Source organism: Mus caroli, unplaced genomic scaffold (genome assembly GCF_978045245.1).
Source record: "Mus caroli unplaced genomic scaffold, Mus_caroli_1 scaffold_5, whole genome shotgun sequence".
In the NCBI taxonomy this organism is placed as follows: domain Eukaryota; kingdom Metazoa; phylum Chordata; class Mammalia; order Rodentia; family Muridae; genus Mus; species Mus caroli.
The window spans coordinates 19,698,836-19,724,617 of NW_028227260.1; the positions used below are offsets into that span (position 1 = coordinate 19,698,836).

At 40.9% G+C, this 25,782-nt stretch overlaps 1 protein-coding gene and 1 pseudogene across 4 annotated transcripts in view; one reads left to right on the plus strand and one right to left on the minus strand.

The window, feature by feature from the left end:
* Positions 1–2,074: 2,074 nt before the first annotated feature.
* On the minus strand, positions 2,075–4,201 carry LOC110286425 (large ribosomal subunit protein eL37-like; annotated as a pseudogene).
* Positions 4,202–4,688: 487 nt separating this feature from the next.
* Shroom2 (shroom family member 2) overlaps positions 4,689–25,782 on the plus strand; it is a 181,587-nt gene continuing 160,493 nt past the window's right edge. For all 4 annotated transcript variants that reach the window (XM_029473111.2, XM_029473112.2, XM_021153607.3 and 1 more), the window contains exon 1: positions 4,689–5,059. In XM_029473111.2, the coding sequence (XP_029328971.1) occupies positions 4,895–5,059 (165 nt within the window). In that variant the 5' untranslated portion in view covers positions 4,689–4,894. The remainder of the gene's footprint in view (positions 5,060–25,782) is intronic.

Consider the following 25,782-nt stretch of genomic DNA (forward strand, 5'->3'; position numbering starts at 1 on the left):
GGGGCTGAAGAGATGGCTCAGCTCAGCGGTTAAGAGCACAAACTGGTCTTACAAAGGTCCTGAGTTCAAATCCCAGCAACCACATGGTAGCTTACAATCATCTGTAATGAGATTTGATGCCCTCTTCTGGTGTGTCTGAAGACAGCTAGTGTACTTACATATAATAAATAAATAAATCTTAAAAAAAAAATACTCTTGCCAGGCGTAGTGGCGCATGCCTTTAATCCAGCACTCGGGAGGCAGAGGCAGGTGGATTTCTGAGTTCGAGGCCAGCCTGGTCTACAAAGTGAGTTCCAGGACAACCAGGGCTACACAGAGAAACCCAGTTTCAAAAAAAACCAAAATAAAATAAAATAAAATACTCTTAACCACTGAGCCATCTTTCTGGCCACTCTCTGAAATAATACTATACTAGAAATTTGTGTGGATAATGTAGCCATATTTGTCATTTTACCAATAAATTGAACGGTTTGTGTAAAAAATGTGCCATTTGGACTGGAGAGATGGCTCAGAGGCTGCTCTTCCAGAGGTCTTGAGTTCAATTCTCAGCAACCACATGGTTGCTCATAATCGCCTATCATGAAATCTGGTCCCTTCTTGTGTGCAGGCATATATGAATGGAGAACACTGCATATTAAATAAATAAATCTAAAAAACTGTGGCATTCTGTTCTCAAAAAAACATCTTGAGTATAAATCTCCTTTGTTAGAAGAAAAGCCTAAAATAATTGAGCTTCATTTCATAAAGATTAGCTATTTTAAAAGCATAACATTTTTATTAATGTATATTAATTATGCAAAATAAATGAATTTATGACATGTGAAGTACAGTAATGGTGCTTGTCACAAACAGACTAGATGAACCCCCTCTATTCCCTGCACATCGCTCTACAAACAAAGATCTATAAATACTGCAACTAATGAGATCTTGTGTGAAATTCTTCTGCCATCTGATTGGGCAGAAGCAGGCATTTAGCATGTAGCTTTATCACTGGTAGCTCTGCAGCTAAATTAATTCTAATGTTCACAAAATAGCTTGTAGAAACCCAGAATAAGGCAACATTTTCTTTCAGTGTTGGTAATTGACCCCGACATAATTCACTTGCTAGGAAAATACTAAGGTCCATTCCAGCTCCATTATTGACGTGTCTATAAAAAGATAAAGAGAGGAGAGATATGTTCTATCGAGGTTTGGTGAGGTATGAGGGAAGGGGGTGCCTCAGCAGGCCCATGCCAAGGCATCCCTTCTTCCTGAGGGACCAGCCATATGACAGTATAGTATAGAATAGAGTTTATTCAGGGCATGGGGAGGGGAGTTAAGAAGGTAGTAGAGGCAGAGAAAGGCAGACAGAGAGAGTAGAGAAGTAGAGAAGTAGAGGAGTAGAGGAGTAGAGGAGTAGAGGCCAGTCATGAGCATGTGGAGAGAGAGGGGGAGAAGGGAAGAAGGGGGGAAGGGAAGCAGAGAAAGAGCAAGAGAGAAACAAGAGACCAAGAGAGTGAGGCAGGGGCAAGCAGTCCCTTTTATTGTTAGTCAAGCATACCTGGCTGTTGCTAGGTAACTGTGGGGCGGAGCTTAGACAGAATGTTAACAATCATCACATTTTCATATAGATTAGTTGTTGATTACAGCATGAAAGTTGGTTATTTATCCATTTCTGTGGACAAAGCAAATTATGCATAATTACCTAGGATTTCACCTCTTTTCTCTCAAAGAAAATAAATGCCAGATTATGTAAATGAAACAGACACCTTTAGCTCTTGCATCCATGGATGTAGAGGCTTCTAGGTCACCACCAGCAGAATATCCTTGCCTTCTTGAGTAAAGAAGTAGAATACTCAACTCAAGGAGCAAGAAGCCAGGAACAAAATATATCTGCCTTTCCAAGGGAAACTGAATATATCAACTAATACATTGTAACTTTAGGAATCCCAGTCAGATTGTGTGTCCTTGTGTGGTGATGGGGAGGGGGAGATGCTACTACCAGAAGTGTACAAGTCTGATAAAACTAGAGTTTTTTTTTTTTTTTTTTTTTTTTTTGAAACCAGAACATTTACTTTCTGACTGATTGAAATCCTTAAGAAGAACTGGATGCTGCAACAGCTGCCCTCTTGGGTTTTGGTGTTGTTCCCTCACGGAATCCATGTCTGATTCTGCGGTAGACAATCTTTAGGTGCCTCATCCGACCAGTCCCGGTAGTGTTTCATCTCTTAGCCTTGGCACTCCAGTTATACTTTTTCTTGCGCTTGGCAGGGTAGCCACATTTGCCACAGGTCGACTTCTGAAGGTGGTAGGCCTTGGAGCCACAGCGGCAGCACAGCGTGTGCATCTTGTTGCTGAGACGCTTACCAAAGGATGACGTTCCCTTTGTCTTCTTGCTTTTACTGGCGAGGCCAAAGAGACCGGAAGAGAAAACTAGAGTTTTATCAGAAAGTTTTTATGTTTTTATTTTCTGTGGGGCCAGAGAGATGGCTCAGCTACTAAGAGCACTGATTGCTCTTCCAAAGCACTGGCTAGAGGACTTGGGTTCAAATTTCAGCAACTACCCAGCATATCCCATCTGTTTATACATCTAGTCTTATGGGGATTTGATATCTTCTTCTTCTGGCCTCCACATGCACCAGGTATACATGTGGTGCATAGACCTGCCTGCAAGCAAAACACTCATATCCAGAAAATAAATAAATATAATTTTAAGAACTTTATTGATTTGCATGTGTATGGTGTGTGTTGTGGTATTTGTGCATGCACACACATAGAATTTTGTGAGAGCGGTTCTTACCTTCTTCCACCGTTAAATGGGTTCCAGGGATTGAACTTAGGTTGTCAGGCTTGAATGTCAAGCACTTGCTGGGCCAACTCACTGGCCCTGTCACCTGTTACAAGATTTTGATATTTTCACAAGATAGCCAAGAAACAGAAATCTAGGTGTGATGAGAGCAAGGACAGATGCAGTCAACTTGGATACCCCCACAAAACTTGGATGGATGGTCTACAGAGCAAGATTGGACAGCCAAAGTTACACAGAAAAATCCTTTCTCAAAAAAAAAAGAATCCCCCCACCCCCTGCAAAAAAAACAACCAAACAAGTAAACAAAAAAACCCCACTAGCAACAAGAAATAATAGAAAGAAAAAGAAAACAAACAAACAAAAAAGTAACCAAGACACTCTGTCTCTGTTGGGTGATGCATCTGGTCTGTTTGAACAAACTGACTAGAGTTGAGCCTCCCTATCCAAGCTTCACAGTGGCCAAGCCTAAAGGTGTTCTTGGTCCAGTGTTCTCTTGGTTGTCCTTGCTTTCACCTCCCAGTGCTGTCAGGCACTAAAAGTATCAGGATGGAACTGTTTGGGGAAACAGGAACCGCCTCCAGATACAATACAAACATTAATGGAAAAAAAAAAAACCTTATCCCCTCTGTAAAACGTGTAAACTCCTATCAGTGTATATATACATTTCTAAGGTGGGCTAGTTTCATGGAAATGGAAAAGCAGCAAAGTATTAATAGGCATGGTGACTCATACCTGGAATCACAGCACTTGGGGAGATGCAGGCAAGAGAATAGAAAGGAATTCAGTCATCAGTGGCTACAGAGATTTTGAGATAATTTCTAAAATTAATAAATAAAAATGTAAAGAGTAGCAAACTTTCATTAACTTCAAACAAATAGTTCCTCCTTTTTAGAGATATAAACGCAGAACACATTTTAAGAACTTGTGGCAAGGGGTTGTAGCTCAGCTGGGTTTGGTTCCCAGCACCCACACGGTGAAGCAGAAGGATCAGTAACCCCAGTCACAGGGGGTCTGATGTCTGCCCTTTTTTGGTCTCTTGTCTGGCACACACATGCTGCTCAGACATACATGAGGGGAACCCCCTCCCAACTTGAGGCACAATTTTATGAACATAAAGGGTAGAAATTGGATGGAAGAAAAGTCTACTAAATTGTGACAAAAGTGCCAACTGGGTGGATGGCATTTATTATGTTTGCCTGCTGGTATCACAGAAAGGAATTTGCAAGAGTGAGAAGGCCCTCAACAGGTCAGGTCCAGAGTCCCTTTGCTGCAAGGAATTGCCCTCAGCATTAACCTCAGGGCCAGAATTTTGGGATGTGCCTGCGAGTGGCCCGGGGTCAGGCATTCTCTTGTGCTACTGGTTTTCGGAACAGCTTTTCCAGAGTCTTGGCGCTGGAGCAAAGGTGCGGCCATACAGGACAGCCGGAATGCCAGAGCTTCACCTGTGCAATTGCGGTTCACTGGCTCAAAGGAGGAGGCGCTGGGTCGATTCCGCTCCCAGTTGGAAGGGGCTGGCCTGCAGCTACTCGGTTCCCGATCGCCTCCAGGTCCCGCCTAGTCCGGTTTGGACACTTCCGCCGCCTCACCTGTTGCAAGGGCTTTCCCCGGTGGCGCCCAACCCTCCTCGAGCCCATCAGCGCCTCTAGAGCTGGGCGGGAGGGACCGTGCGTGGGACCTCACGCCTGACCAGGTCCAGTTCGGGCAGGTTTCGCAGGTCTCGGAGCGCGCGCCTTAACCCCTAGCGGCTGAGCGCACTAGAGAAACCCCTTTGGACCTCTAGCGCAGTCAGTGCGAAAACCCCGTGTGCGCGCCCCCGGGAGCCGGCCCCTCCCTCTCCCCTGCCCATGCTGGAGAGGAGCGCGCCTGCTCCGCCCCCTCCCCGTTCCCCTCCCCGCGCCCTTTTCCGCGCTCCCTCCTGGTCCGGCCCGCGTAGCGCTTTCCAAGTTGCAAAGCAAGTTCAGCGGTGGCCGGCGGCTGTAGTGGCGGCGGTGGCCCAGCCGCCTGGAGGCTCCTAGGTGGTGGGCCGGTTCGTGCTTCCCGGAGTGCATGGGCGTGGGCATTAGCGGGTGGAGGGGCTGAGTGTGGAGGGGCTGAGCGCCCCGCGTCATGGAGGGCGCCGAGCCCCGTGCACGGCCCGAGCGCCTGGCCGAAGCTGAGGCGCCGGCGACCGACGGCGTCCGCCTGGTGGAGGTGCAGCTGAGCGGCGGCGCCCCTTGGGGCTTCACCTTGAAGGGCGGCCGCGAGCATGGCGAGCCTCTGGTCATCACCAAGGTAAGGCTACCCCGGGGTCTGCCCCGTGACAGTCCTGAGATAGTCCGGACCCAGAAGGCTGGTCGGGGTTTCGGGGCGCTGGATGGGACGTCCGGTTCGCGGCCTCGCTTTCTGGGACGCGTCTGTTGGGAGTCACCTGTGGGTGCTGGGTTCTGTTCAGCCATAGGTGTGTGGTTCCGGCTCCATCCTAGCCGCCCTCGGGCGGCTCCCAACATTGCTGGTAGTTTCAATGGCTCCTGTTCCGGGTCTCCTTCCCCTCCCCCCTCTGGGAAAGGGCCTGGCAGTCCCCTGTAACTCCTGGCCTGTCCAGCGGTGGACCTACACCTGCGAGGCTGCCATGAGATGAAGGAAAAAAAAATTCTCAGGAACCAGGGAGTGGGTACAGCTTTCCCAACTTTTGTTTGCTTGTTTAGGGCCCCTGGTTGTCACCCTTTTGATCTGTACGGGTTTACAGTCTGAAACTCCGTACTAGAAGCTGCTGCCAGGCAGTTTCACGATTCCCAGGAGCTCATCAATATTTGCTGACTTTCGGCTTCCAGTCCTACATCCACGCGCTCAGGATATCTACCAACACTTAATGAAACTTTTTCAGAGTGCTTTTAAAGTAGAATTTGAGTTCTGATAGTAAGAAAAGAGATCTTACTTGGAATTAATGAACGCATGTGAGTGTGTGTGTAGGTTGCTTTAGAATTGGTATTCTCTTAAAATGCAATCTATCCTGATACTTACCAACTAAACATGTATAAACTTGTATAAATAAACAACAAGCCAATCTCTCAGTTGTTCTGGTTAAAGGAAACTAGGGCCCTGTTCTCTAAGCAGAGTTGAGTCTTACCAGTCCTAAGGGCAAAGTCTCCTTTAAAATGCAAATATTCCTGGCTCCTTAGAGGTGTTTGAAGGTGTGAAAATGACTTACAAATTTCCTTATCTTCCCACCCGGATTAAAAGCGTGAAGAATTAGGTGGCTCCACTGGTCTTGACTTTGAAAAGTGGTGTGGTGGTGGTGTTCAAACAGCAAAAGACCTCAAATCGATCAATCACCCCTCACCCTGTTACAAAGTTAGCCACCATGTAATCTTTTATATCAAAGTGGATTCTTTTTTGTTTGATTGTGCCATTCCAGGGAATCCAAACCCCAGGGCATTCCACATTCGAGGAAAGTTCTGTACCATTGAGCTCTATACCAAGTCCGAGTCTGATACACTCACTCCCCGTTTTTCTTTTCAGTGCTAGGATTGAACTCAGCCTTGCCAGTACTAGGCAAGTACTCTTCTCTCACTGAGCTATTTACAGCCCCCATTTTTATTTTTATTTTTATTTTTATTTTTTGAGACAATGGCTCACTAAGTTTCACTAGCTTGCCTTAAAGTTGCAGCCCCTCAGCCACCTGAGTGCTAGTATTACAGGGATATACTACCACAGAGAATCTCATCTGTGGCTCTAAAAAAATACTTACTTTTGTTTCTTGTGCATTGTGTTTTGCCTGCATATATACATCTGTGTGAGGGTGTCAGATCCCCTGGAACTGGAGTTGCAGACAGTTCTGCACTGCCACATGAATGAGTGCTAGAAATTGAACCTGGGTCCTCTAGAAGAGCAGCCAATGTTCCTCTGTGCCTTTTAATAAAGGTTTTCAAGGTCATTTCTGATGTAGTTAAAAATATATCAGGTACATGTCTCAGTTCTTTCACGGTTCACATTTTTTTTTCAGCTGTTGTTTGTTTCTTCTTTATCCTCCTCTGAGGAACTCTTTTGATATATCACACACACACACACACACACACACATATATATATACACACACACATATACATATATATATATATGCCCGGCTAAAATTTTAGGATTTTAAAAACAGTATATATATATATATATATATATATATATATGCACATGCATATATGTGTGTGTGTGTGTCTCTCTCTCCTCTGCAACAAGTATTCTTAAGCACTGAGCCATCTCTAGGCCCTAGCATTTGGGCTTTCACTGTATAAGAAAGTTGGAGGTTAGCCAGCATGGTGGCGCATGCCTTTAATCCCAGCACTTGGGAGGCAGAGGCAGGCGGATTTCTGAGTTCAAAGCCAGCCTGGTCTACAGAGTGAGTTCCAGGACAGCCAGGGCTATACAGAGAAACCCTGTCTCTAAAAACCAACCAACCAAACAAACAAAAATCACAAAAACGAAAGTTGGAGGTTATTTTAAATGGAAAGATTTGCTAGAGGGATTTTTGTGCTCCTTTGTATCAGATAGTCCTGGCTCACTCTCAGCTTTTTAGAAATGGAAGTAGGTGCTGGTCAAACTCAGCCATGCTAAGCTGAACTACTGAGCTATATTCTCACCTATGCATAATTTTCACGTTTCATTATAACTGAAAATTTATAGGTTTGTTGCTTAGGATGAATGGGACTCAGATCAACTTGGGGTTTTGTATTTCCATGCGCACATAGACATTCATGTACTGTTGCTCCTGTGTGCACATGCATGGACTTTTACCACATGTTCTATTGTATAGAATTAACAGTATTTCATATACTTGTCAATTCTTTACTGTTAAGAATACTAGTACATAGGCCCAGCAAGATGACTCAACTCCTAAAGGCACTTGCCACTAAGCCTGATGACCTGAGTTTGGTTTCTGAAAGCCACATGAACACCATGGTACACATACAGTAAAAATAAAAACAAAACGATTATCAGTGGTGTTTGCTTACAGTGTGAAATCTGGTAATTATTTGCCATATTATTTAAAAATGACAAAGGGCTCAGTAGAGAGGTAGCTCAGTGGTTAAGAACATTGGTGGTTTTTCCAGAGGACTCACATGCCATTTCATGGTGACTTACAACTTCTGTAACTCCAGTCCTAGAGGATCTGACACCTTCTTCTGGGCCTCCACAAGCAGTGTCTGCACGTGTGTTATGCAGATATACATTCAGACAAACATTTATACATGTGAAATTCAATCTCAAAAAAGGATGAAGGAAACATTTTTGTTTACAGCCAATTAAAGTTAGAAATAGACTGTTCTGTAGATACTTGTGGAAAATTGTCACCTGGAATTTAATCTAAATTTTTACTTTTCTAGTAGCTATTGAAATGTTATTGAAGCATATTAAATATGTTTTTCTGATAGTTCTTTTTCCATTTAAAAAAAATCTATGCAATAGTTAATGTTGGATCCTTGGTATACCACAAGAGCTTTCTGTTTAATTTTCTGTTAATTAGAACTATATTATTTTTATATTTATACTATATATTTGTTATTATTTTAATTCTGTTTATTAATAATTTTCTGTTTAGCTGATACTGATTTGGGAGTAGCTTGATCTAATTTAAGAGGACACATTCTTTTGATAATAATGTGACTATCATTTGAAGATCTTATGAGCACATATCTTAGAACTGGGAAGGGCTGGAGATGTGTGTAGCTATATAAGATGCTGAGTATGATCTTCAACATCACAGGACAAAACAAAACTAGAAGAGATGGTAAAAACCAGGCTGATTTAGTCCTGGTTTTTAACTGAAGAAGTCTTATTGGCCCATTTTGTGGATTAACAGCTATTACCAAGTGAGGGTAAAATGGTGGACTGTGAGGTCACAGACATGGCAAGTCCTGTGTAGGAAAGTCAGACTCTGATTGTGAGTATCTGTCTTGCTTCCTGTCCAGCAGATACTATCTGCTTGGGACTGAACTCCCTTGCTGTGTTATTTATACTGAGTAACTCGATGCCATCTGTAGGGTGACAGTTTTTCCATCTTGGCACCATTGATATTCTGTTGTGGGGTCTTTTCTATGCACTGTAGTCCATTTAGCTGCTTCTTTGGCTTCTACCTACTGAAGACCATTGGCACATGTCTCCAGGTATGACAGTCTGAATGTTTCCAGACATTGCTACATGACCCCAATCTACAGTTAGAAATCATTTATTAGGCTCTTGGTGAGTCACTTTTTCTTTTAAAGACTTTGGACTTTTATTTTTTATTTTTTAAAATAGTGGCCTTTTGGTGGTGTGTTTGAAGGCACTTGGCATTTCCAGTGTTTTCATGTAGGTCTGTTTTTCTTTTTGAGATGAGCTCTTGGCTTTGAGAAAAGGCTTTATTTACACAGTAAAATGCAAACAAGTACTTGCTTCATCTGCATTTTTGTAGTTGGAGAAAGGAAATAGAGAGCAGAGACTCCCCAGAACTGTGTGTTTTATGGGCAATCCAAATAGATGTTGGAGAAGGTCTGACTTTTCTCAGGATCCGGTTTGAAGTTAAAGGATGTTAACTTTCCCTGAAAAGTAGGAGCGTTTGTAGAATTTCAGATACAGGCCTAAAACTCAACAAGACCTCTGCTGAAGGATAGTGTCAGGAGTCATAACTTCTGAGTATATTTATAACATTGCAGCTTGAATTTTTTCTACCATTAGCAAACAAACAAGCAAAACATGTGTGTGTGTGTGTGTGTGTGTGTGTGTGTGTGTGTGTGAGTGTGTGTATGTGTGTCCTCCACTAAAAAAATGAAAACACATTAAACTTCATTTTTTCATTCTGATATTGTAGGAAAAACAGGAACAACTTGCAGTTTCTAAGAGGTGTATGACTTGGTAATTAATACTCTTTGAGAGTATTCATGTGTTCAGAAATTCTCAGGGCACTGGAATATTACACAGTTAATTTTCTATTTCGTTGATGGTGATTTGTAAGTTAGGTGAGCCACTGGGTTGTTGTTGTTCCCCCTGTCCCCCCCCCTCCGCCTTTTTCTCCCCTATATTATGGAAACAGGGCTTTGCAAGTGCTCTACCACTGAGTGACATTCCTAGGCAGGTCTTGCGGGTGTTACTTGTTCCTCTTTCAATTTAGCCACTGAGAATTTCAGTGGGGGAGGAGACCAAGCTCATTTCTATGATGTCACCTACTGGAGAGTTGCATCTGCCAGCTGGGTATCAGGAGGCCCCCTGCAACCTCAGGAATGTTTATCAAGGAAGAAGGAATGAAGCGCTGGCTATTCATCTTTTATTAAAGCCCCCTTCCCCCCTTAAGAATGCCAGAAATTGCTAAGAACACATTCATCAGGGCCTGGGCTAGCTTGACCTTCCTGGCAAGCTCATTTGAAAACCTAGTTTTCAGATTGTCTTTGGGAAATACAACATTCTTGATGTGTGTATTTGTGTATGTGCAATACAGTGGTATAGGATACTTGGAAGTGTTTTATGGACCAAGACAAGCAGTTGGTGATGGATATGTGTGTGAGGTCTACTGTGTAACAATAATACCTTAGCGATTGAGAAAGGAGTTTAGAGGCTGTGTGGAGTTAAGGTCATGGTGGCCTGAGACCAGAGATGTTAAAACAGTAGCCCAATGGTTGTCCGTTGTACCCTTTTGTGTTGTTGTTTTGTTTGTTTGTTTGTTTTGTTTTTGTTTTTTCGAGACAGGATTTCTTTGTACAGCTCTGACTGTCCTGGAACTCACTTTGTAGACCAGGCTGGCCTCAAACTCAGAAATCCACCTGCCTCTGCCTCCCAAGTGCTGGGATTAAAGGCGTGCACCACCATGCCCGGCTTTGCAGGTTCTTTTTTTAAGTTTTATTTTTATTTTATTTACATAAGTGTTTTGCCTGCATGTAAGTGCACAGAATACAGTGCCCACAGAGGCCAGAAGATAGATTGGATCGAGAATTACAGAAGGTTGTGAGCTACCATGTGGGTACTGGGAACTGAACCGGAATTCTCTGTAAGAGCAGCTGGGGCTCGTAATCACTTGAGTCATCTTTCCAGACCTTATTATTGAGAGAGTCTCCATAGAGCCCAGGTGGGCCTCAAACTTGGTATACAGAGAAGGATGACTTAAACTTCTTGTTCTCTTGGCTCCAACTAAGTCTTTTACAGTTCTATGCCTCCACAGCTATGGGGTATGGTGCTAGGGATTTTGAGAGACAATGAGGTACCATCCTCATTGAGTCCCATCCCTATCCCCTACATTTGATTTTGATTTGATCACCAAGCTGGCCTGGAAATCTGTGTCAAATTACTTGAGTCTGAGTGTTGAGATTATAAGAGTGTGCTACTATGCTTAAGGGTTTTTTGTTTTTTTTGTTTTTGTTTGTTTTTTGTTTTGGTGGTGCTGGTGGTGGTGGGGTTGCTGGCTGTTGATCCAGAGCTTTTTAAAGGCATGAAGTTCTAGTTGAAGTTTTGAAAGTGGGACTCATTGAATTTAGCAGTGGAAAGATAAATGTGAACTTCTGTCTGGATCTTGGTTCACTTCTGTGTGCCACACAGTTCACAGCAGGCCAAACCACTACTTTGTTAGTGTTTGAGAGAGCTTGGGTCACCTCCCCACCTCCCACACCCACCTCCTCACACTAGGGTGCTAAGGTTATATAAGTCCTCAGAATTGTAAAACCCTGTCTCTATGCTGTGGCAGTCACAGCAGGATTTGGAGTTATTAAGATGACTGTAATTCTAAAGATATATTTGTCGTGAAAATTCATAGTCTGGTTAAAAACACTAGGTAAGTTTTCTTTCCTGTGCTGAAAGGCCTTTTCACTTGGGAGACTTGCCTTGCCAACTGGCTTTCAAATATATCTTTATTACCCCTTCCAGCTTGCAAATTAACTTGGCCTTGTGGAATTCTAATCCTTGTTCCTTCAGAGATGTTTTAGGCCCAGGGGGTGGGGAGCCAGGCACAGTGTCTAAAGATGTAGTCCAAGGTCTTATAGCTGGAGGCTTTCAGCTTCAAATCATGGAGGATTCTCCCTATGGGAGGCACTAGAGTATGTGACTCACACCTATAAATCCAGAGGCTTCCACCATTACAAAAAACGATAAACCTGAGCTATGCCCCACACTTCTGTATTGTGCTGAATTCGGTCTTCCTGGCGGAGGTAGGAGTATTGCTTAACATGTCCTAACATTTATCTCTTGGGAAAATAATAAAGGTAGAAAGCTAGTTTGCCTAAGAGCTACATGTCGAATAATAAATAGTAGTTTTCACTTGGACATAATGAGATAGTCTTTTGTTTTTTTGTTTTGTTTTGTTTTGTTTTTTACTTGTATATTTCATGGTTCTTAGGAGGACTTTTTAAAATGCATTTTGGGATTATCTCCTTGCAGAAGTTGTTTTGTGTCAGCATGCAAATAGGCTTGGATTTATGGCCCAACTCTTAGAAGCAAAGGAGGAAAAGTCCTGGGGTCTGTTTTCTTTGCATGCCAGGCAAGGAGGAAACATTCAACAAGATAATTTCAGGGTATAAAGGCTGAATGGGCTTTTTATTCAGGCCGTCTTTTACTTTCAGACACTAGAAAGGTGTGGGGCCAAGGTCTTGTAGGAGAAATTGTACAGTATTTGGAAGATTAGGCTCTTTTGATATATGTGTGCTGAGAATTTTAACCCACAAGAGGATTCTGAAAGAGTTCTATTAGGACTTTAAAACATACAGCTGGATGAGGAGTGAGGGGAATTGGTGGTCCCTGAAGATAAGACTCAGCTTTTTTTTTTTTTTTTTTGGTTTTTCGAGACAGGGTTTCTCTGTGTAGCCCTGGCTGTCCTGGAAGTCACTCTGTAGACCAGGCTGGTCTCGAACTCAGAAATCCGCCTGTCTCTGCCTCCCAAGTGCTGGGATCAAAGGCATGCGCCACCACGCCCGGCAGCTTTCTTTTTATACTGAAAAATATTTTTCATATAGTATATTTTGATTATGTTTTCCCTCCCCAATCTCCAACTCCTCCCAGTTCCTTCCCACCCCTCTACCCACCCATCTTTATGTTTTCTCTCTTAAACAAACAAAAATAAAACATAAAACCAGACATACAAACAAAAACACAACCAGAAATCAAAATAAACAAGCAAAATACAAACAAGACAAATAAGATTCCCACCCCAGATTTGTTTTTATGTTTATGGAAATAGCTCTTTGGTATTAAGGGTTTTTTTTTTCTTTTTTTTTTTTTTTTTTTGTTTGTTTGTTTGTTTTTATTTTTGGCTTTTCGAGACAGGGTTTCTCTGTAGCCCTGACCTGGAACTCACTGTAGACCAGGCTGGCCTCGAACTCAGAAATCTGCCTGCCTCTGCCTCCTCCCAAGTGCTGGGATTAAAGGCATGCACGTGTGCCACAACTGCCTGGCTCAAATGGTTGTTCTTATGTACTCTGAATTACCCAGGTGCTGAAGGGTAGGCCTTTTGTATACTAGGCAAGGGCTTTAGTATAGGTTCTCCATGACCACCAGTGAGGTACAGTACCAACTATTGAAACTCTTTCATTTATTTCTTATCCTTAAACATTTATAGATGTTACTCTAGTTTTTGTTGCTTTTCCTTTGCACTATAGACTAGAATTTAGTCTTGCCTCTGCAAAGACTCCTCTGCTAATCTGTCATCTCCCAACTCCTTGAGCATATTTATTGTCTTTTCTGCCATTCCCAGTGAGTCCATAATTTTGGCTACAAGAATATTTTTTCAACTTGGACATTATTGATATTTGGGGCCAAATGATTCTTTATCATGAGGTCATTTGTACAAGGTAGGATGTCATCTTAGGCTAATCCCCCCTCAGTGACAGCTGGTGACAGCCAAACAGACCCCCAGATATTGGTAGATGTTTTTTGTGTGCTGGCTAGGTTTTTTTTTTTTTTTTTTTTTTTTTGTCAACTTGACACAAATTAGGGTCATCTGGGAAGAGGTGACCCCTGTTGTGAAAATGCTTCTATCCGAATGACATAGAGGCAAGCCTGTGGTGCATTATCCTGACTGGTTGGTTATTTGTGGGGGAGGGTTATTTGTGTAGGTAATGCCACCCTAGGGCAGGTAATCCCAGGGTTTGTGTGAGAAAGTGGGCTGAGCCAGCAGTGGGAAGCAAGCCAGCACTCCCCCATGGCCTCTGCCTTAATTCATACTACCTCCAGGTTCCTGCTCTGACTTCTCTTCCTACAGCACTAATACCTATAAGATGAAATAAATATTTTCCTCCCCAAGTTTCTTTTGCTCATTTTGTTTATCAGCAACAGAAACCAAACTAGAACATCCTGAGGACTAGGCTAACAATTTTCAGTGCTTATATTATTTTATGTTTGTTTGTTTTTTTTTTTTTTTTTTTACTTTGTGGTGGTAGAGATAGAACCCAGAGCCTCATGTATTCTAGGTTAACATCTCTCTCACTGAGCTATATCTTCAATTGCAAAGATTTTTAAAGCTTGCTTTCTATATTTACTTTTAGTATTTTGTGGTATTGATGATCAACTTAGTGCTGTATCTATTCTATGCAAGTGTTCCCCCACTGAGTTACTATAGTCCTATAATTTGGATGGCAAATGATCTCACTGTTTGCCCATGGGAAGGAGACTACAGGAACATTGTGATTATTTTTCTTCTATAAGATTGCACTTGGGCCGGTAGTGGTGGCGCACGCTGGTAGGATTTGCTGAAGGAGGCAGAGGTAGGAGGATCAGAAGTTTGAGGCCAGCCCGGGCTACACATTTTACAAAAAAAAAAAAAAAAACCCAAAAAAACAAAAAAACAAACAAACAAACAAAAAAAACAAACGGGCGTTGGTGGTGCACGCCTTTAATCCCAGCACTTGGGAGGCAGAGACAGGCGGATTTCTGAGTTCGAGGCCAGCCTGGTCTACAAAGTGAGTTCCAGGACAGCCAGGGCTGTTACACAGAGGCACTCTGTCTCAGAGAGAGAAGGGGAGTAGTGAGGGGCAGAGAGAGACAGAGAGAGAGAGAGAGAGAGAGAGAGAGAGAGAGACAGAGAGAGACAGAGAGAGACAGAGAGACAGAGAGACATAGAGAGAGACAGAGAGTTTTATTTCATTGCTTAATTTCTTCTGCAGTTGTTACTTATTGTAAATCCTCAGTGATGGCACATCTCTTCATATATTTTTATACACACCAAAGTAGCTTTTCTTCACTTTGCAATATTAGGGGTTATCTTGCCACTCTGGTGGTCACAGTTCTCCGTTTTCTGCAGTGCAATATTATAGAAATAAGCTCAGACATTTCTGGTTTATGATCTGCTAGACTTTCTCTATTTTTTCTTTCTTATTTTTCATTTACTTGTGGTTTTTATCTTGGGAGATTTTGTTTAACCTTATCTTCCAATCTTCTTTTTTCCCCCCAAATTCCAAATTTTGTTTCAGAGTTGTTCTTTTTGTTGACACCATATGGATCTTCTCTTCTCTTCTCTTCTCTTCTCTTCTCTTCTCTTCTCTTCTTTCTTTCTTTCTTTCTTTCTTTTTTGATTAATTCTTTTGTCTAATAATACTGAGCCGGTTTTCAGAACTATCAGCTTTCCATAAGGATTTTGTTTCTGGAGTTGGCTTTTATTATTTGTTTGGTTTTCTCTCGTCCCTGACAGAAGTTTCTGGCGGTCTTTGGACATCCACTGGCATTAAAGAACAGACTGCTTTGAATTACATATACTGTGCATATGCATGAGTAACCCAGTGAGACTGTTTTTTTTTTTTTTTTCCCCTGGGAAATCTTGGAAGTCCAAACCTCAGGTTGTTTCTTTTGAGAGTGGTCATATCCTTATCATATAGTAACTTTTGCACATATTTTTGTGTAGAGTGGACTGCAAGGTGGAAGGCTAACAATAGAAGAGATCCTTCCCTTGCTCAGCTGAGTGAACAAGACAGAAGAGTAGCCGTGTTCCGTATTCTAGCCATAATGGTTCCAGCTTGAAGGAAGCCAAGCCATCCACTAGTAATAAGTTGTCAATGCCTGCTTGTGTTCACAGCTAGTTCTTTCACTTGGTCCTTAGCCTTTTTAACTCTCTATCCTACACTTTGTTAAACTTAGAATCATTTCTGTTTTATTGTATTACTGTAGGGGATTAAATGAATCAGCATGTAAAGCTAGTTCTAATCAACTTGAATTCATTCTCTTCCTCCTCTTCCCTCAATCCAGATTCATTATAAAACTGAGAAATTATTTTTTTTTGTGTGTGTGTGTGCGCTCTGTGTTTTTGTTTCTTAATGTATATGAGTACACTGTCGCTTACTTCAGACACACCAGTAGAGGGCATTGGATCCCATTACAGATGGTTGTGAGCCACCATGTGGTTGCTGGGAATTGAACTCAGGATCTCTGGAAGACCAGACAGTGCTCTTAACCACTGAGCCATCTCTCCAGCCCCTGAAAAATTATTATTTAAAAAAACTGTTTATGTATACTTCTGTCTTAGTTAGGGGTTCCATTGCTGTGAAGAAATACCATGACCAAGGCAACTCTTTTTTTAAATTTTTTTTTAATTTATTATTTTCTTTATTTACATTTCAAATGCTATCCCGAAAGTTCCCTATACCCTCCCCCCACCATGCTCTCCTACCCACCCACTCCCACTTCTTGGCCCTGGTGTTCCCCTGTACTGGGACATATAAAGTTTGCAATACCAAGGGGCCTCTCTTCCCAATGATGGCCGACTAGGCCATCTTCTGCTACTCTTATAAAGGCAACTCTTATAAAGGACAAAATTTAATTGGGGCTGGCTTACAGGTTCTTTTTGAGGTTCAGTTCATTATCATTGCAGGAAGTACATCAGCCTCCACACATGGTTGCTGTAGGAGCTGAGAGTTCTATATCTCCATCCAATGGAAACCAGGAGCAGACTCTCTTCAGGCAGCTAGGAGGAGGGTCTCAAAGCCCAACTGCAGAGACACACTTCCTCCAACAAGGCTACACCTCCTAATAGTGCCACTCCCTGGGCCAAGCATATATATACCACCATAGTATCAAAGTACTTTTTTATTATAGACAGAATTTGAGCTGGATTTTGCATGGTATAGAAATTTAATATGTACCAAGGTGATTTTTTTAAAGATTTATTTATTATACATAAGTGCACTGTAGCTGTCTTCAGACCCATCACAATAGTATGTCAGAGCTCATTATGGGTGGTTGCTAGGATTTGAATTCAGGACCTTTGGAAGAAAGTCAGTGCTCTTACCCGCTGAGCCATCTCGCTAGCCCCCAAAGTGATTTTTATACTACTTATTAGTATAGGTTTCATGGATAATGCATTTAAGTTAAAGATAGATCTAATTTGAGGATGTTCCTCAGTGCTTGAGTGCTTACCTGGTATGGCCCTGGGTTTGATCCAAAGCTGCAAATTATAGATACATGACTAAATGAAAGTAAAAGCTACATCCAATATTAGCTTCAGTCTGTTGTTTTCATTTTATGTAGCCCCAGAAATGATTATTTTCTTCTATCTCTCCAAAATTTAAAAATTTAAAGTAATGCTTATTATAATACAAGTGAACAATATCACATTTTGCTAATTTTATAATAGCATAAACATTCTTTCAGAGCAACAGGAGTTGTCACAGGTGATTTTTTTTTTAAGGTGAATGAAACTAATGGGAAGGATAAACACTAAACATGCCTGTGACATCAGGCTACATTTTACTTCACTCCTTTATTGATTTGTAATAGAAAATCATTCAAGGAGTTGAATTCATAGGTGTGGTGTGAGTGTGCTTTGTGGAAAACTCCATGTCGCTGCTTCCCATGCATGCATGTGTGGCTGTGTGACCATCCTACCTCAGTGAAGTCCAAACAGAAGTAATGTCTGCCATTTTATACCCCCCCCCCAAAGTCCCGTTCTGCCTGGTTGGGATAAAGATAAAGTTTCAGAGCAGGGCTTTATCAACATAGGTCCTTGAATGACTAATGGGACTGTTTCCCAGGATCTGGTGGTCATTCACAGAGTACTACTACTGTATGAGCAGCATGATCATTCACTTTATCTATACTACTATTACATGAAACAAACCTGCATTGCGATTTGGTTCCTGGATTGCTTATTAAGTCAGACTGTTCTAACAAATGAAATCCTGGCACTAATCAAAAATTTTTCTTTTAACAAATATGCTCAAGGAACAAAATATATAATGCTTGAAACCTGTGTATGAGGACATATTTTACTTTGTTGGGACAATCACAGTGGTTGTCCAGTTAGCACACAGCTTATTCCTTACATACTCATTATGTAATGTGAGACTTCCACACCTGTGGCTTCTTCAACTCTATCCTTTCCTTTAGTCAGTAATTTAAATTTTACCTAGTCTTGCTTTTCCTCCAGGTCTGTAGATGCTTACTTGGGAATTCTGTAGAGGAAGAGCAGAAAGCTGTGCGAATGCTTAGCATAGATAATTAGCCCTCAGGTAGTGATGTAATGATGTTGGAGTTTGTACCTTGGCAGTGCTGTCCTTTTCTTAACCACATGGCTTTAAGTGCAGAACATGTTGCAGGGAAGGCTACTTGTTAAGTGGTCATGAATGGAGCTGCCTTCATCAGATTAGCTAATTATAATCCTGAATGGCAGACTTTTTCTTCCCTTGAGGAGTAAAAGCAGCACATAGACACATATGAGTTGAATCAGCAGTGTGATATCTGGGGAAGATGTGAGGAAATGCTAGGTAAGTAGCAGAAAGTCCTTCCTGCATTTGTGAAGTAGGTAAAGGTAGTTTTTCGTCTACAGATCCAAATTCCTGTATCTGATGACATTTTATCTGTATGTGAATTGTGTACATGTTTGTCAATTTGCAAACAACTTGATGTTTATCATTGTTAGTTTTACATGTTTGTGGTGGTATGATGGTATTTTAACATTGTCTGGGGTTGTAGTTCATTGATAGAGCACTTGCTTCATATGAGCCAAGTCTTGGGTTTGATCCATAGCACACACAGACACAGAAAATACATTAATTAGTAGCTTAAACATAATATGATCCTTGTGGAAGTATAACTATATTTATTTTTTTCTCTACTCAGGAATTCTGTGCTGAAAACAGTGTAAGACTTAACGATTAAATGCTTGAAGATAATTATCTTAAGAATCACATTGTCAAACTGGGTGTGGTAGCACAGAAATCATAACTCTCAGCCCTTAGAAAGTGGAGGCAGGAGGATCAGGAATTCAAGGTTAACTTCTGCCATTATATAATTAGTTTCAGGCTACCTAAAGGCATACCTCAAAAAGGAAAACAAGCACACACAAAAAAAGAACTATACTGCCAAATCTTTGGAATCAGAAGACAGATCAAAAGAAGTTTAATTTGTTCACGTTGAACTGTTAAGAAATGACTTTTGGGGTTAGAGAGATGGCTTAGTTTTTTTCAGAGCACTGAGTTTGTTTCTGAGCCAAATGGGAATCATTTATCTTTTCTAGTCTCCTGGATTTCTAATCTTGGCTATAGGTTTATTACTAAATCTAGAAATCATCTTTGATAATTCTCTCATTAAACTTCTATAACCAGTTGATCATGAACATATACTTGTCACATAATCTTCCTGGTGAGATGTTAAATATCTATTTATTTACTCAGGTGGAAGGGCATAGACACAAAACAGAAAGGATTCCTCTAAGTGCCTCCTGATGAACCAGTGAGTTTGTTGGTATTTTCCTGCTTTAGCTGTTTCTGAAGTCACCATCTGGTGGGTGTGGGTGTGATTGGAAAGAGGTGTGGTTCAGGATAAGGAAGATCATGGAACAGCAGGACCCAACAAATATAAAGATAGAGAGGCTGATTATGAGGTACACTTGAGCGCAGAGAACTAAGGTTTTGTCCTGGATAAAGAGGAGCATTGTTGTATTTAAACAGTTTCCACTTCTTTCTGACCTTGTAGCTTTGAAAGCGTTCTGATCTTGAGTTGTAGGAATTTCTCTTAATACAGTGATTCTCAACCTTCCTAATGCTGTGACCCTTTAATACAGTTCTTCATGTTTGGTGACCCCCAGCCATACATTTTTTTTTGTTGTTGTTGTTGCTGCTTCATAACTGTAATTTTGCTCCTGTTGATGAATCATAATATAAATAACTGATATGTGACCCCAAAGAGGTTGTGACACTTGTATGCCTGATGCCCATGGAGGCCAGAAGAGGGCTTGGAGCCATGTAGGTGCTGGGAATCAAACCCAGGTCTTCTGAAAGAGCAGCCAGTGATTCTTAATCACTGAGCTATCTCTAGGCCGATCCCTTTTAATTTTGTTTTTTTCTAAGATGGTAAATTAGTTACTTTTAAGATTGCTACTGCAACCTGACACAAACAACACAAGGAAGGAATTATTTTGGTTTAGAGCAAGGATTCAGTCCATCGTGGCAGCAAGGTTACAGCAAGGATTCAGTCCATCGTGGCAGCAAGGTTACGGTTATTGGAGCATGATGTAGCTGGTCACATTATACCTGTAGTCAAAAAGCAGAGAGCAATGAATCTTTGTGTTTAGCGTACTTTCTCCTGTAGATTTAGTCCAGGATCCAAGCACATGCTACCCATGTTTGAGTGGATGTTCCCACCTCAGTTAACCTAATCTAGATCACTCTTTACAGGCATGCTCAGAGGCTTGTGTCCTAGGTTAATTTGAATCCTGTGAGTTTGACAGTCAACAATAATCATAACAGATGGGAATATGCAATATTTGTTTCCCAGGCTGGCTTTAAATTCCTAGGTTCAAGAAATCTTCCTGTATTAGACTTCCTAGTACTTGGGACTATAAGTGTTAGTTACTGTGTTCAGTTAAAATTCTTTTTTAATGTGTAGGCTTAAGAGTTTTCTTTTTAATTTACTGAACCTCATAGTTATCACTTTAATGCCAGAACATTTTTATCAACCCCAAAGAAATCTTGCACCTCCATTAGCAGTTCCTTTCTAGCCTCTCACTACATCTATAGCATCTACTAAGTATTTTTATTTTTCTAACTCTGTTTGGGTTTGTCTAGTTTAGGTATTTCATAAAAACAGAACCATGCTATGTAGTCATCTGTGCCTAGTTTCTTTTACAAAGCATAATGTTTATGAGGCTCATTCATATGTAGTATGATGTAGTATGTATCAGTTACGATCCAATACTATTCCATTTTATAAATGGACCACAATTTTTATTCATCTGCTGACGGGTATTTGGGTTCTTTCCACTTTGGGAGTGTTATGAATGCTGCTGCTTTGAACATTTATTTACTAACTTTGCCTAGGCATTTTCATTTGGGGAATTTTTTTCTTGTGTTTCAGGCTTCTTACATTCCCCCCTACCTTCATCCTCTAGGCATGGTGTCTGTGAGGCCCTGTGTATAGGGAGGAACCCTGTGCTTCATAAAGGAATACAATTGGTCACTCTGGCTCTGAGGCTGCTTACACAGAATTTAAAGTAGTAATTTATAAAATGATGGGACTGGTGAAATGGGTCATCAGATTAAAGGTACTTGCTGCTCAAGCTTTGCAACCTAAGTTCAAATCCCTGGAATCCTAGCAAAGATGGATGGAGAGAACAACTCTACACCTACAATATTGCATGCCTCTCCCATATTACAATTTTTCAAAAGCTGTAGAATTGTATGGGCCCTTGCTTATCCAAACATGAATCGTATCTCATGATAGCTCTCAGGGTCCTCCCAACTAGTTACCAGAGTATATTTGTGCTTTGGATTGCCATGATAGTTTCTTTATAGTCCTATGAAGTAAACAGGATGATTTTCTACTTTACTAAGGACACAATTTTGTTGTGAGGGGAGACTGTATTCTCTCATAGTGCCACCTTCAGATGGGGACAGGAAGTAGTTCACATGTCTACTGTTCGGGGGACAAGAATGTAGACTTACCTTCTTACAAGGTGGCCATCTTTCTTTCGCAAGAGTGTGTGTCAATATCCATTCTTCAGTTGGCCTAGTAGGAGAATGTCCTTTTCAGCACTATGAACTGATCCTGCAATCCTATTGGGAAATTAGTAGTCTTCTTTTTTTTAAAGATTTATTTATTTATTATATGTAAGTACACTGTAGCTGTCCTCAGACACTCCAGAAGAGGGCCTCAGATTTTGTTACGGATGGTTGTGAGCCACCATGTGGTTGCTGGGATTTGAATGTGGGACCTTCGGAAGAGCAGTTGGCACTCTTCACCACTGAGACATCTCACCAGCCCCCAGTAGTCTTCTTTTATCCCTCCTCACTCTTTCCTCTTTAGAATAAGCAACAACTCTGCTGCAAAAGAAAATGCAAACCATGTTTCTTGATAGTTTCTGGTTATGTTTTCATTCCACATCAGAAGGGAACTACCCTAATAAATTTGTTATTTATAGAATTAGGGGTCATTGAGTGTATTGTAGGGTTTATAGTTTTTCTGTGAATATTTCACTTACGTGTTTGTTTTTTGCTTTCTGTGTGTGATTTCAGTTGTGTGCCCCACCAAGCCTATCTTAATTATTTTTCCTTTTTTTTTCCTGAGACAGTGTTTCTCTGTATAGCCCTGGCTGTCCTGGAACTCACTCTGTAGACCAGGCTGGCCTCAAATTCAGCCACCACTGCCCAGCTTAAATATATTTCTTAATGATTCATTTTTAATATTTTATACTCTTTTACTATGCTTAATTCCCAAAGAATATTTTGTATGTTTTGAAACAGTTTGGTATTCAACATTATATATAGGATCCTCAGTTATGGGTAGTATTAAATGTTCATTAATGATATTTTTAGGGTATGAAAGGATATGACTTTAAAAGTTGAATGAGCTGGGCGGCGGTGGCTCACACCTTTAATCCCAGCACTTGGGAGGCAGAGGCAGGCAGATTTCTGAGTTCGAGGCCAGCCTGGTCTACAAAGTGAGTTCCAGGACAGCCAGGGCTATACAGAGAAACCCTGTCTTGAAAAACCAAAAAAAAAAAAAGTTGAATGAATTTTTTATGTATTATTTCATTCTCAAAATACTCAATATTATTAATATGTTTGATGTATAAAATGCATTTAAATAATAAGAAAATTTAAGAAGAAAAAAATTAAAAAAATAAAATATTTTGACCATTTCTTTAAAAAAAAAAAAAGCCACCTCTGTCCAAGTGGCATTCTTTTACAGGTAATGTTTTACTCTCTGGATGTTTTTTCAGACAGCAACCAAATTACAATTCACATACAATAAACCGCCTCTCTAGAAGGTGTACAAGCTTTGACTATCTTCATCTGGAACACTGGAACATCACAACTAAGCCACTGAGCATGCTCTCCTTATACCCCGCTCCTTCATGAGGTTCCTGATTTGCTTTTTGTCTCAAAAATGAATTTGTACTTTAGAAATTCTGCATAAATATAATTACAAGGTATGTTCTTTATATCTGGATTCCTTTACTCAAATGAACAATTATTTGAGATTCGTGTAATCTATTACAGGAATCGATTGTTTGTTTATTTGAATACTGAGCCACATCCCACTGTGTACACATGCCACAATTTATTATTCAGGTTGTTTCCAGTTTGGACTGTTACAGTAAAAGTTGCTAAAACCAAAAAAAAAAAAAAGAAAAAAAAAAAAAGAAAAAAAAAGGCTATGCACAACTACCTGGCTTCCTTCACCCATTCTTAGCTCCATAAGAAGTACCAGAAGTCTCAATCTAACAATACATGTGCTTGGGATGGTTCTAATAGCCAGATAACTGTCTGTAAATTAAGAACCAACAATCATTTTATTTAAAGGTCCACAGAGTAAATATTTTGAGGGTTGTGTGTCTATGTAGCCAGAAATAGCCATAGACAATATAAAAATGAAAGGACCATGTAGCAATTAAACTTTATTCACAAAAGTTGGCAGTTGAGGGGGCAGCTGTAGAGATCTCAGTAGTTAAGAGCACTTGCTGCACTGGCAGAGGACTCTGTTTCAGCAACCAGGTGGCAGCTCACAACTGTTTGTAGCTCCAGCTTCACCGGGATATCTGGACCCTTCTTCTGGGCTTCATGGGCATGAGGCATGTATGTGGTACACATATAGGTAGGCAATGTTCTTACCCAAAAAGGCAATGGGAAGGATTTGGTATGCTGATATTAAGCAGTGCATTTTCAGTGTGGTTTCAGCAGCATCAGTATCCACTGAGAATTTGTTAGGATAAAGACTTTTGAACGCTGCTCTAGAATTAATGAACTCCATATTGCAAGGCTGTTGAGGATAAGCCAGATTATTCTACTACTGACTATTTTGAGGACTATTGCCTTAAGGAGGTAAGGTCATTTTGCATGAGAATCATCACCATCATCATTTGAATTTTTAAAATGTTTTTATTAGTATATATTGTACATACTTGATTTCTTTTTTTGGGGGGTGGGGTGGGGTTTCGAGACAGGGTTTCTCTGTATAGCCCTGGCTGTCCTGGAACTCACTCTGTAGACCAGGCTGGCCTTGAACTCAGAAATCCACCTGCCTTTGCCTCTCAAGTGCTGGGATTAAAGGCGTGCGCCACCACTGCCCGACTCATTATATTTTTATATATGCACATAGTGTATTTTGATCATATTTATCTCTCCCCAAAATGCTCCCTTGTTTCCCTTCCCCTGATTCTCTTCTCTTGCCAACTAGTCCTCTTCCTCCCTTTTCATGCCTTAAAAAAAAACCATCTTTTTGATGACCCATTGAATTTAATTAAGGTTGCTTACACAAGCTTGGATACTTTACCAGTAGCTATACCACTGGGAAAAAAAAATCTCATCTTTACCTGCAACCATTAACTGGCCATAGATCCTTAGGTATGAGTGTGTCCTTCCTCTTGTATAGGTAATCACAGCTGTTTTGAGCTCAAGAGAGGACCATCCATATCATGTTTCAACATTCTATTCTCTGGCTCTTTTCACCTCATTTTTCAGTGTTCCCTGAGAGTGGAGGGGGTGATATAGATGTCCTATTTATTGCTAAGCATTCAAAAGTCACTTATTTTCAGCACATTGGTCAGTTAAAAGTTTGCAGTTAGTACTTCCTGTTGAAAAAAAAAAAAGAACTTATCTTACCAAAGCTGATAGTATCAGTAATGTAAGGAGATAATATAGTTATTTTATTTTTTTAGGTTTATTTTTAAAACTGTGTGTGTGTGTGTGTGTAGGGGTAGACATGTGAGTACAGGTTCCATAGGAGGCCTGTGGCATTTGATTCCCTTGAAGCTGGACTTAAGGATGGTTTTAAGCCACCTAGCACTGGTGCTGGGATCTGAACATGAGTCCTCTTCAAGAATAGTACTTTGCTTTTAACTGCTGAACCATTTCTCTAACCCTGAACATAATTATTCAGAATATCATTTCATGAGTACAACTTGTCCATTTCATCATTAGATTTTTTTTTTAAAGTCTGGATCTCTCTCTGCAGCCAGATATTTATAGGTCTGGTATTACCAGTGTGGGCCACCAAGTCCAAATGAGACAATTATTGACATGTGCAAGAAAAACAAAACAAAACAAAACAAAAACCATGTTTTCTGAACCCCAGAAAGCTAAATTTTAGCAACTGATCCAGATGGTCTGATGCACACCAGAATCAGAACTGATTTCTGGAGAGATGGCTATGAAGGAAGCACTGACTGGTCCTCTAGAGGACCCAAGTTTGGTTCCCAGCTCTCATGTGGTGGTTCACAAACTATAACTCTAGTCCCTTTGTAGGCACTGCACAAATGTAATGCACAGACATACATACAGATAAAACATCCATAAATATTTTTAAAATAATTAATTTAGAAGCAAACAGGAGGCATCAGGGAACCTTTTCTAACTATAGCCTTCACTTCAGTTGAGGTGGTTTGCAAGGAAAATTGTGAATGTGGAAAACTGGAGATGTGTGTTGTATGGTTTTCTTTTGTCTCATGAACTTTACCCAGAGTAACTGTTCCAGTCTCTGCATTCACATGCCTATACACATGGTTTTACTTATCCTGGTACCTCAATGTATTCTGAAGGGCTGGAGAGGCTGGGATTTTGATGTGTGAAATGAAGATGGGTTGAGGACTG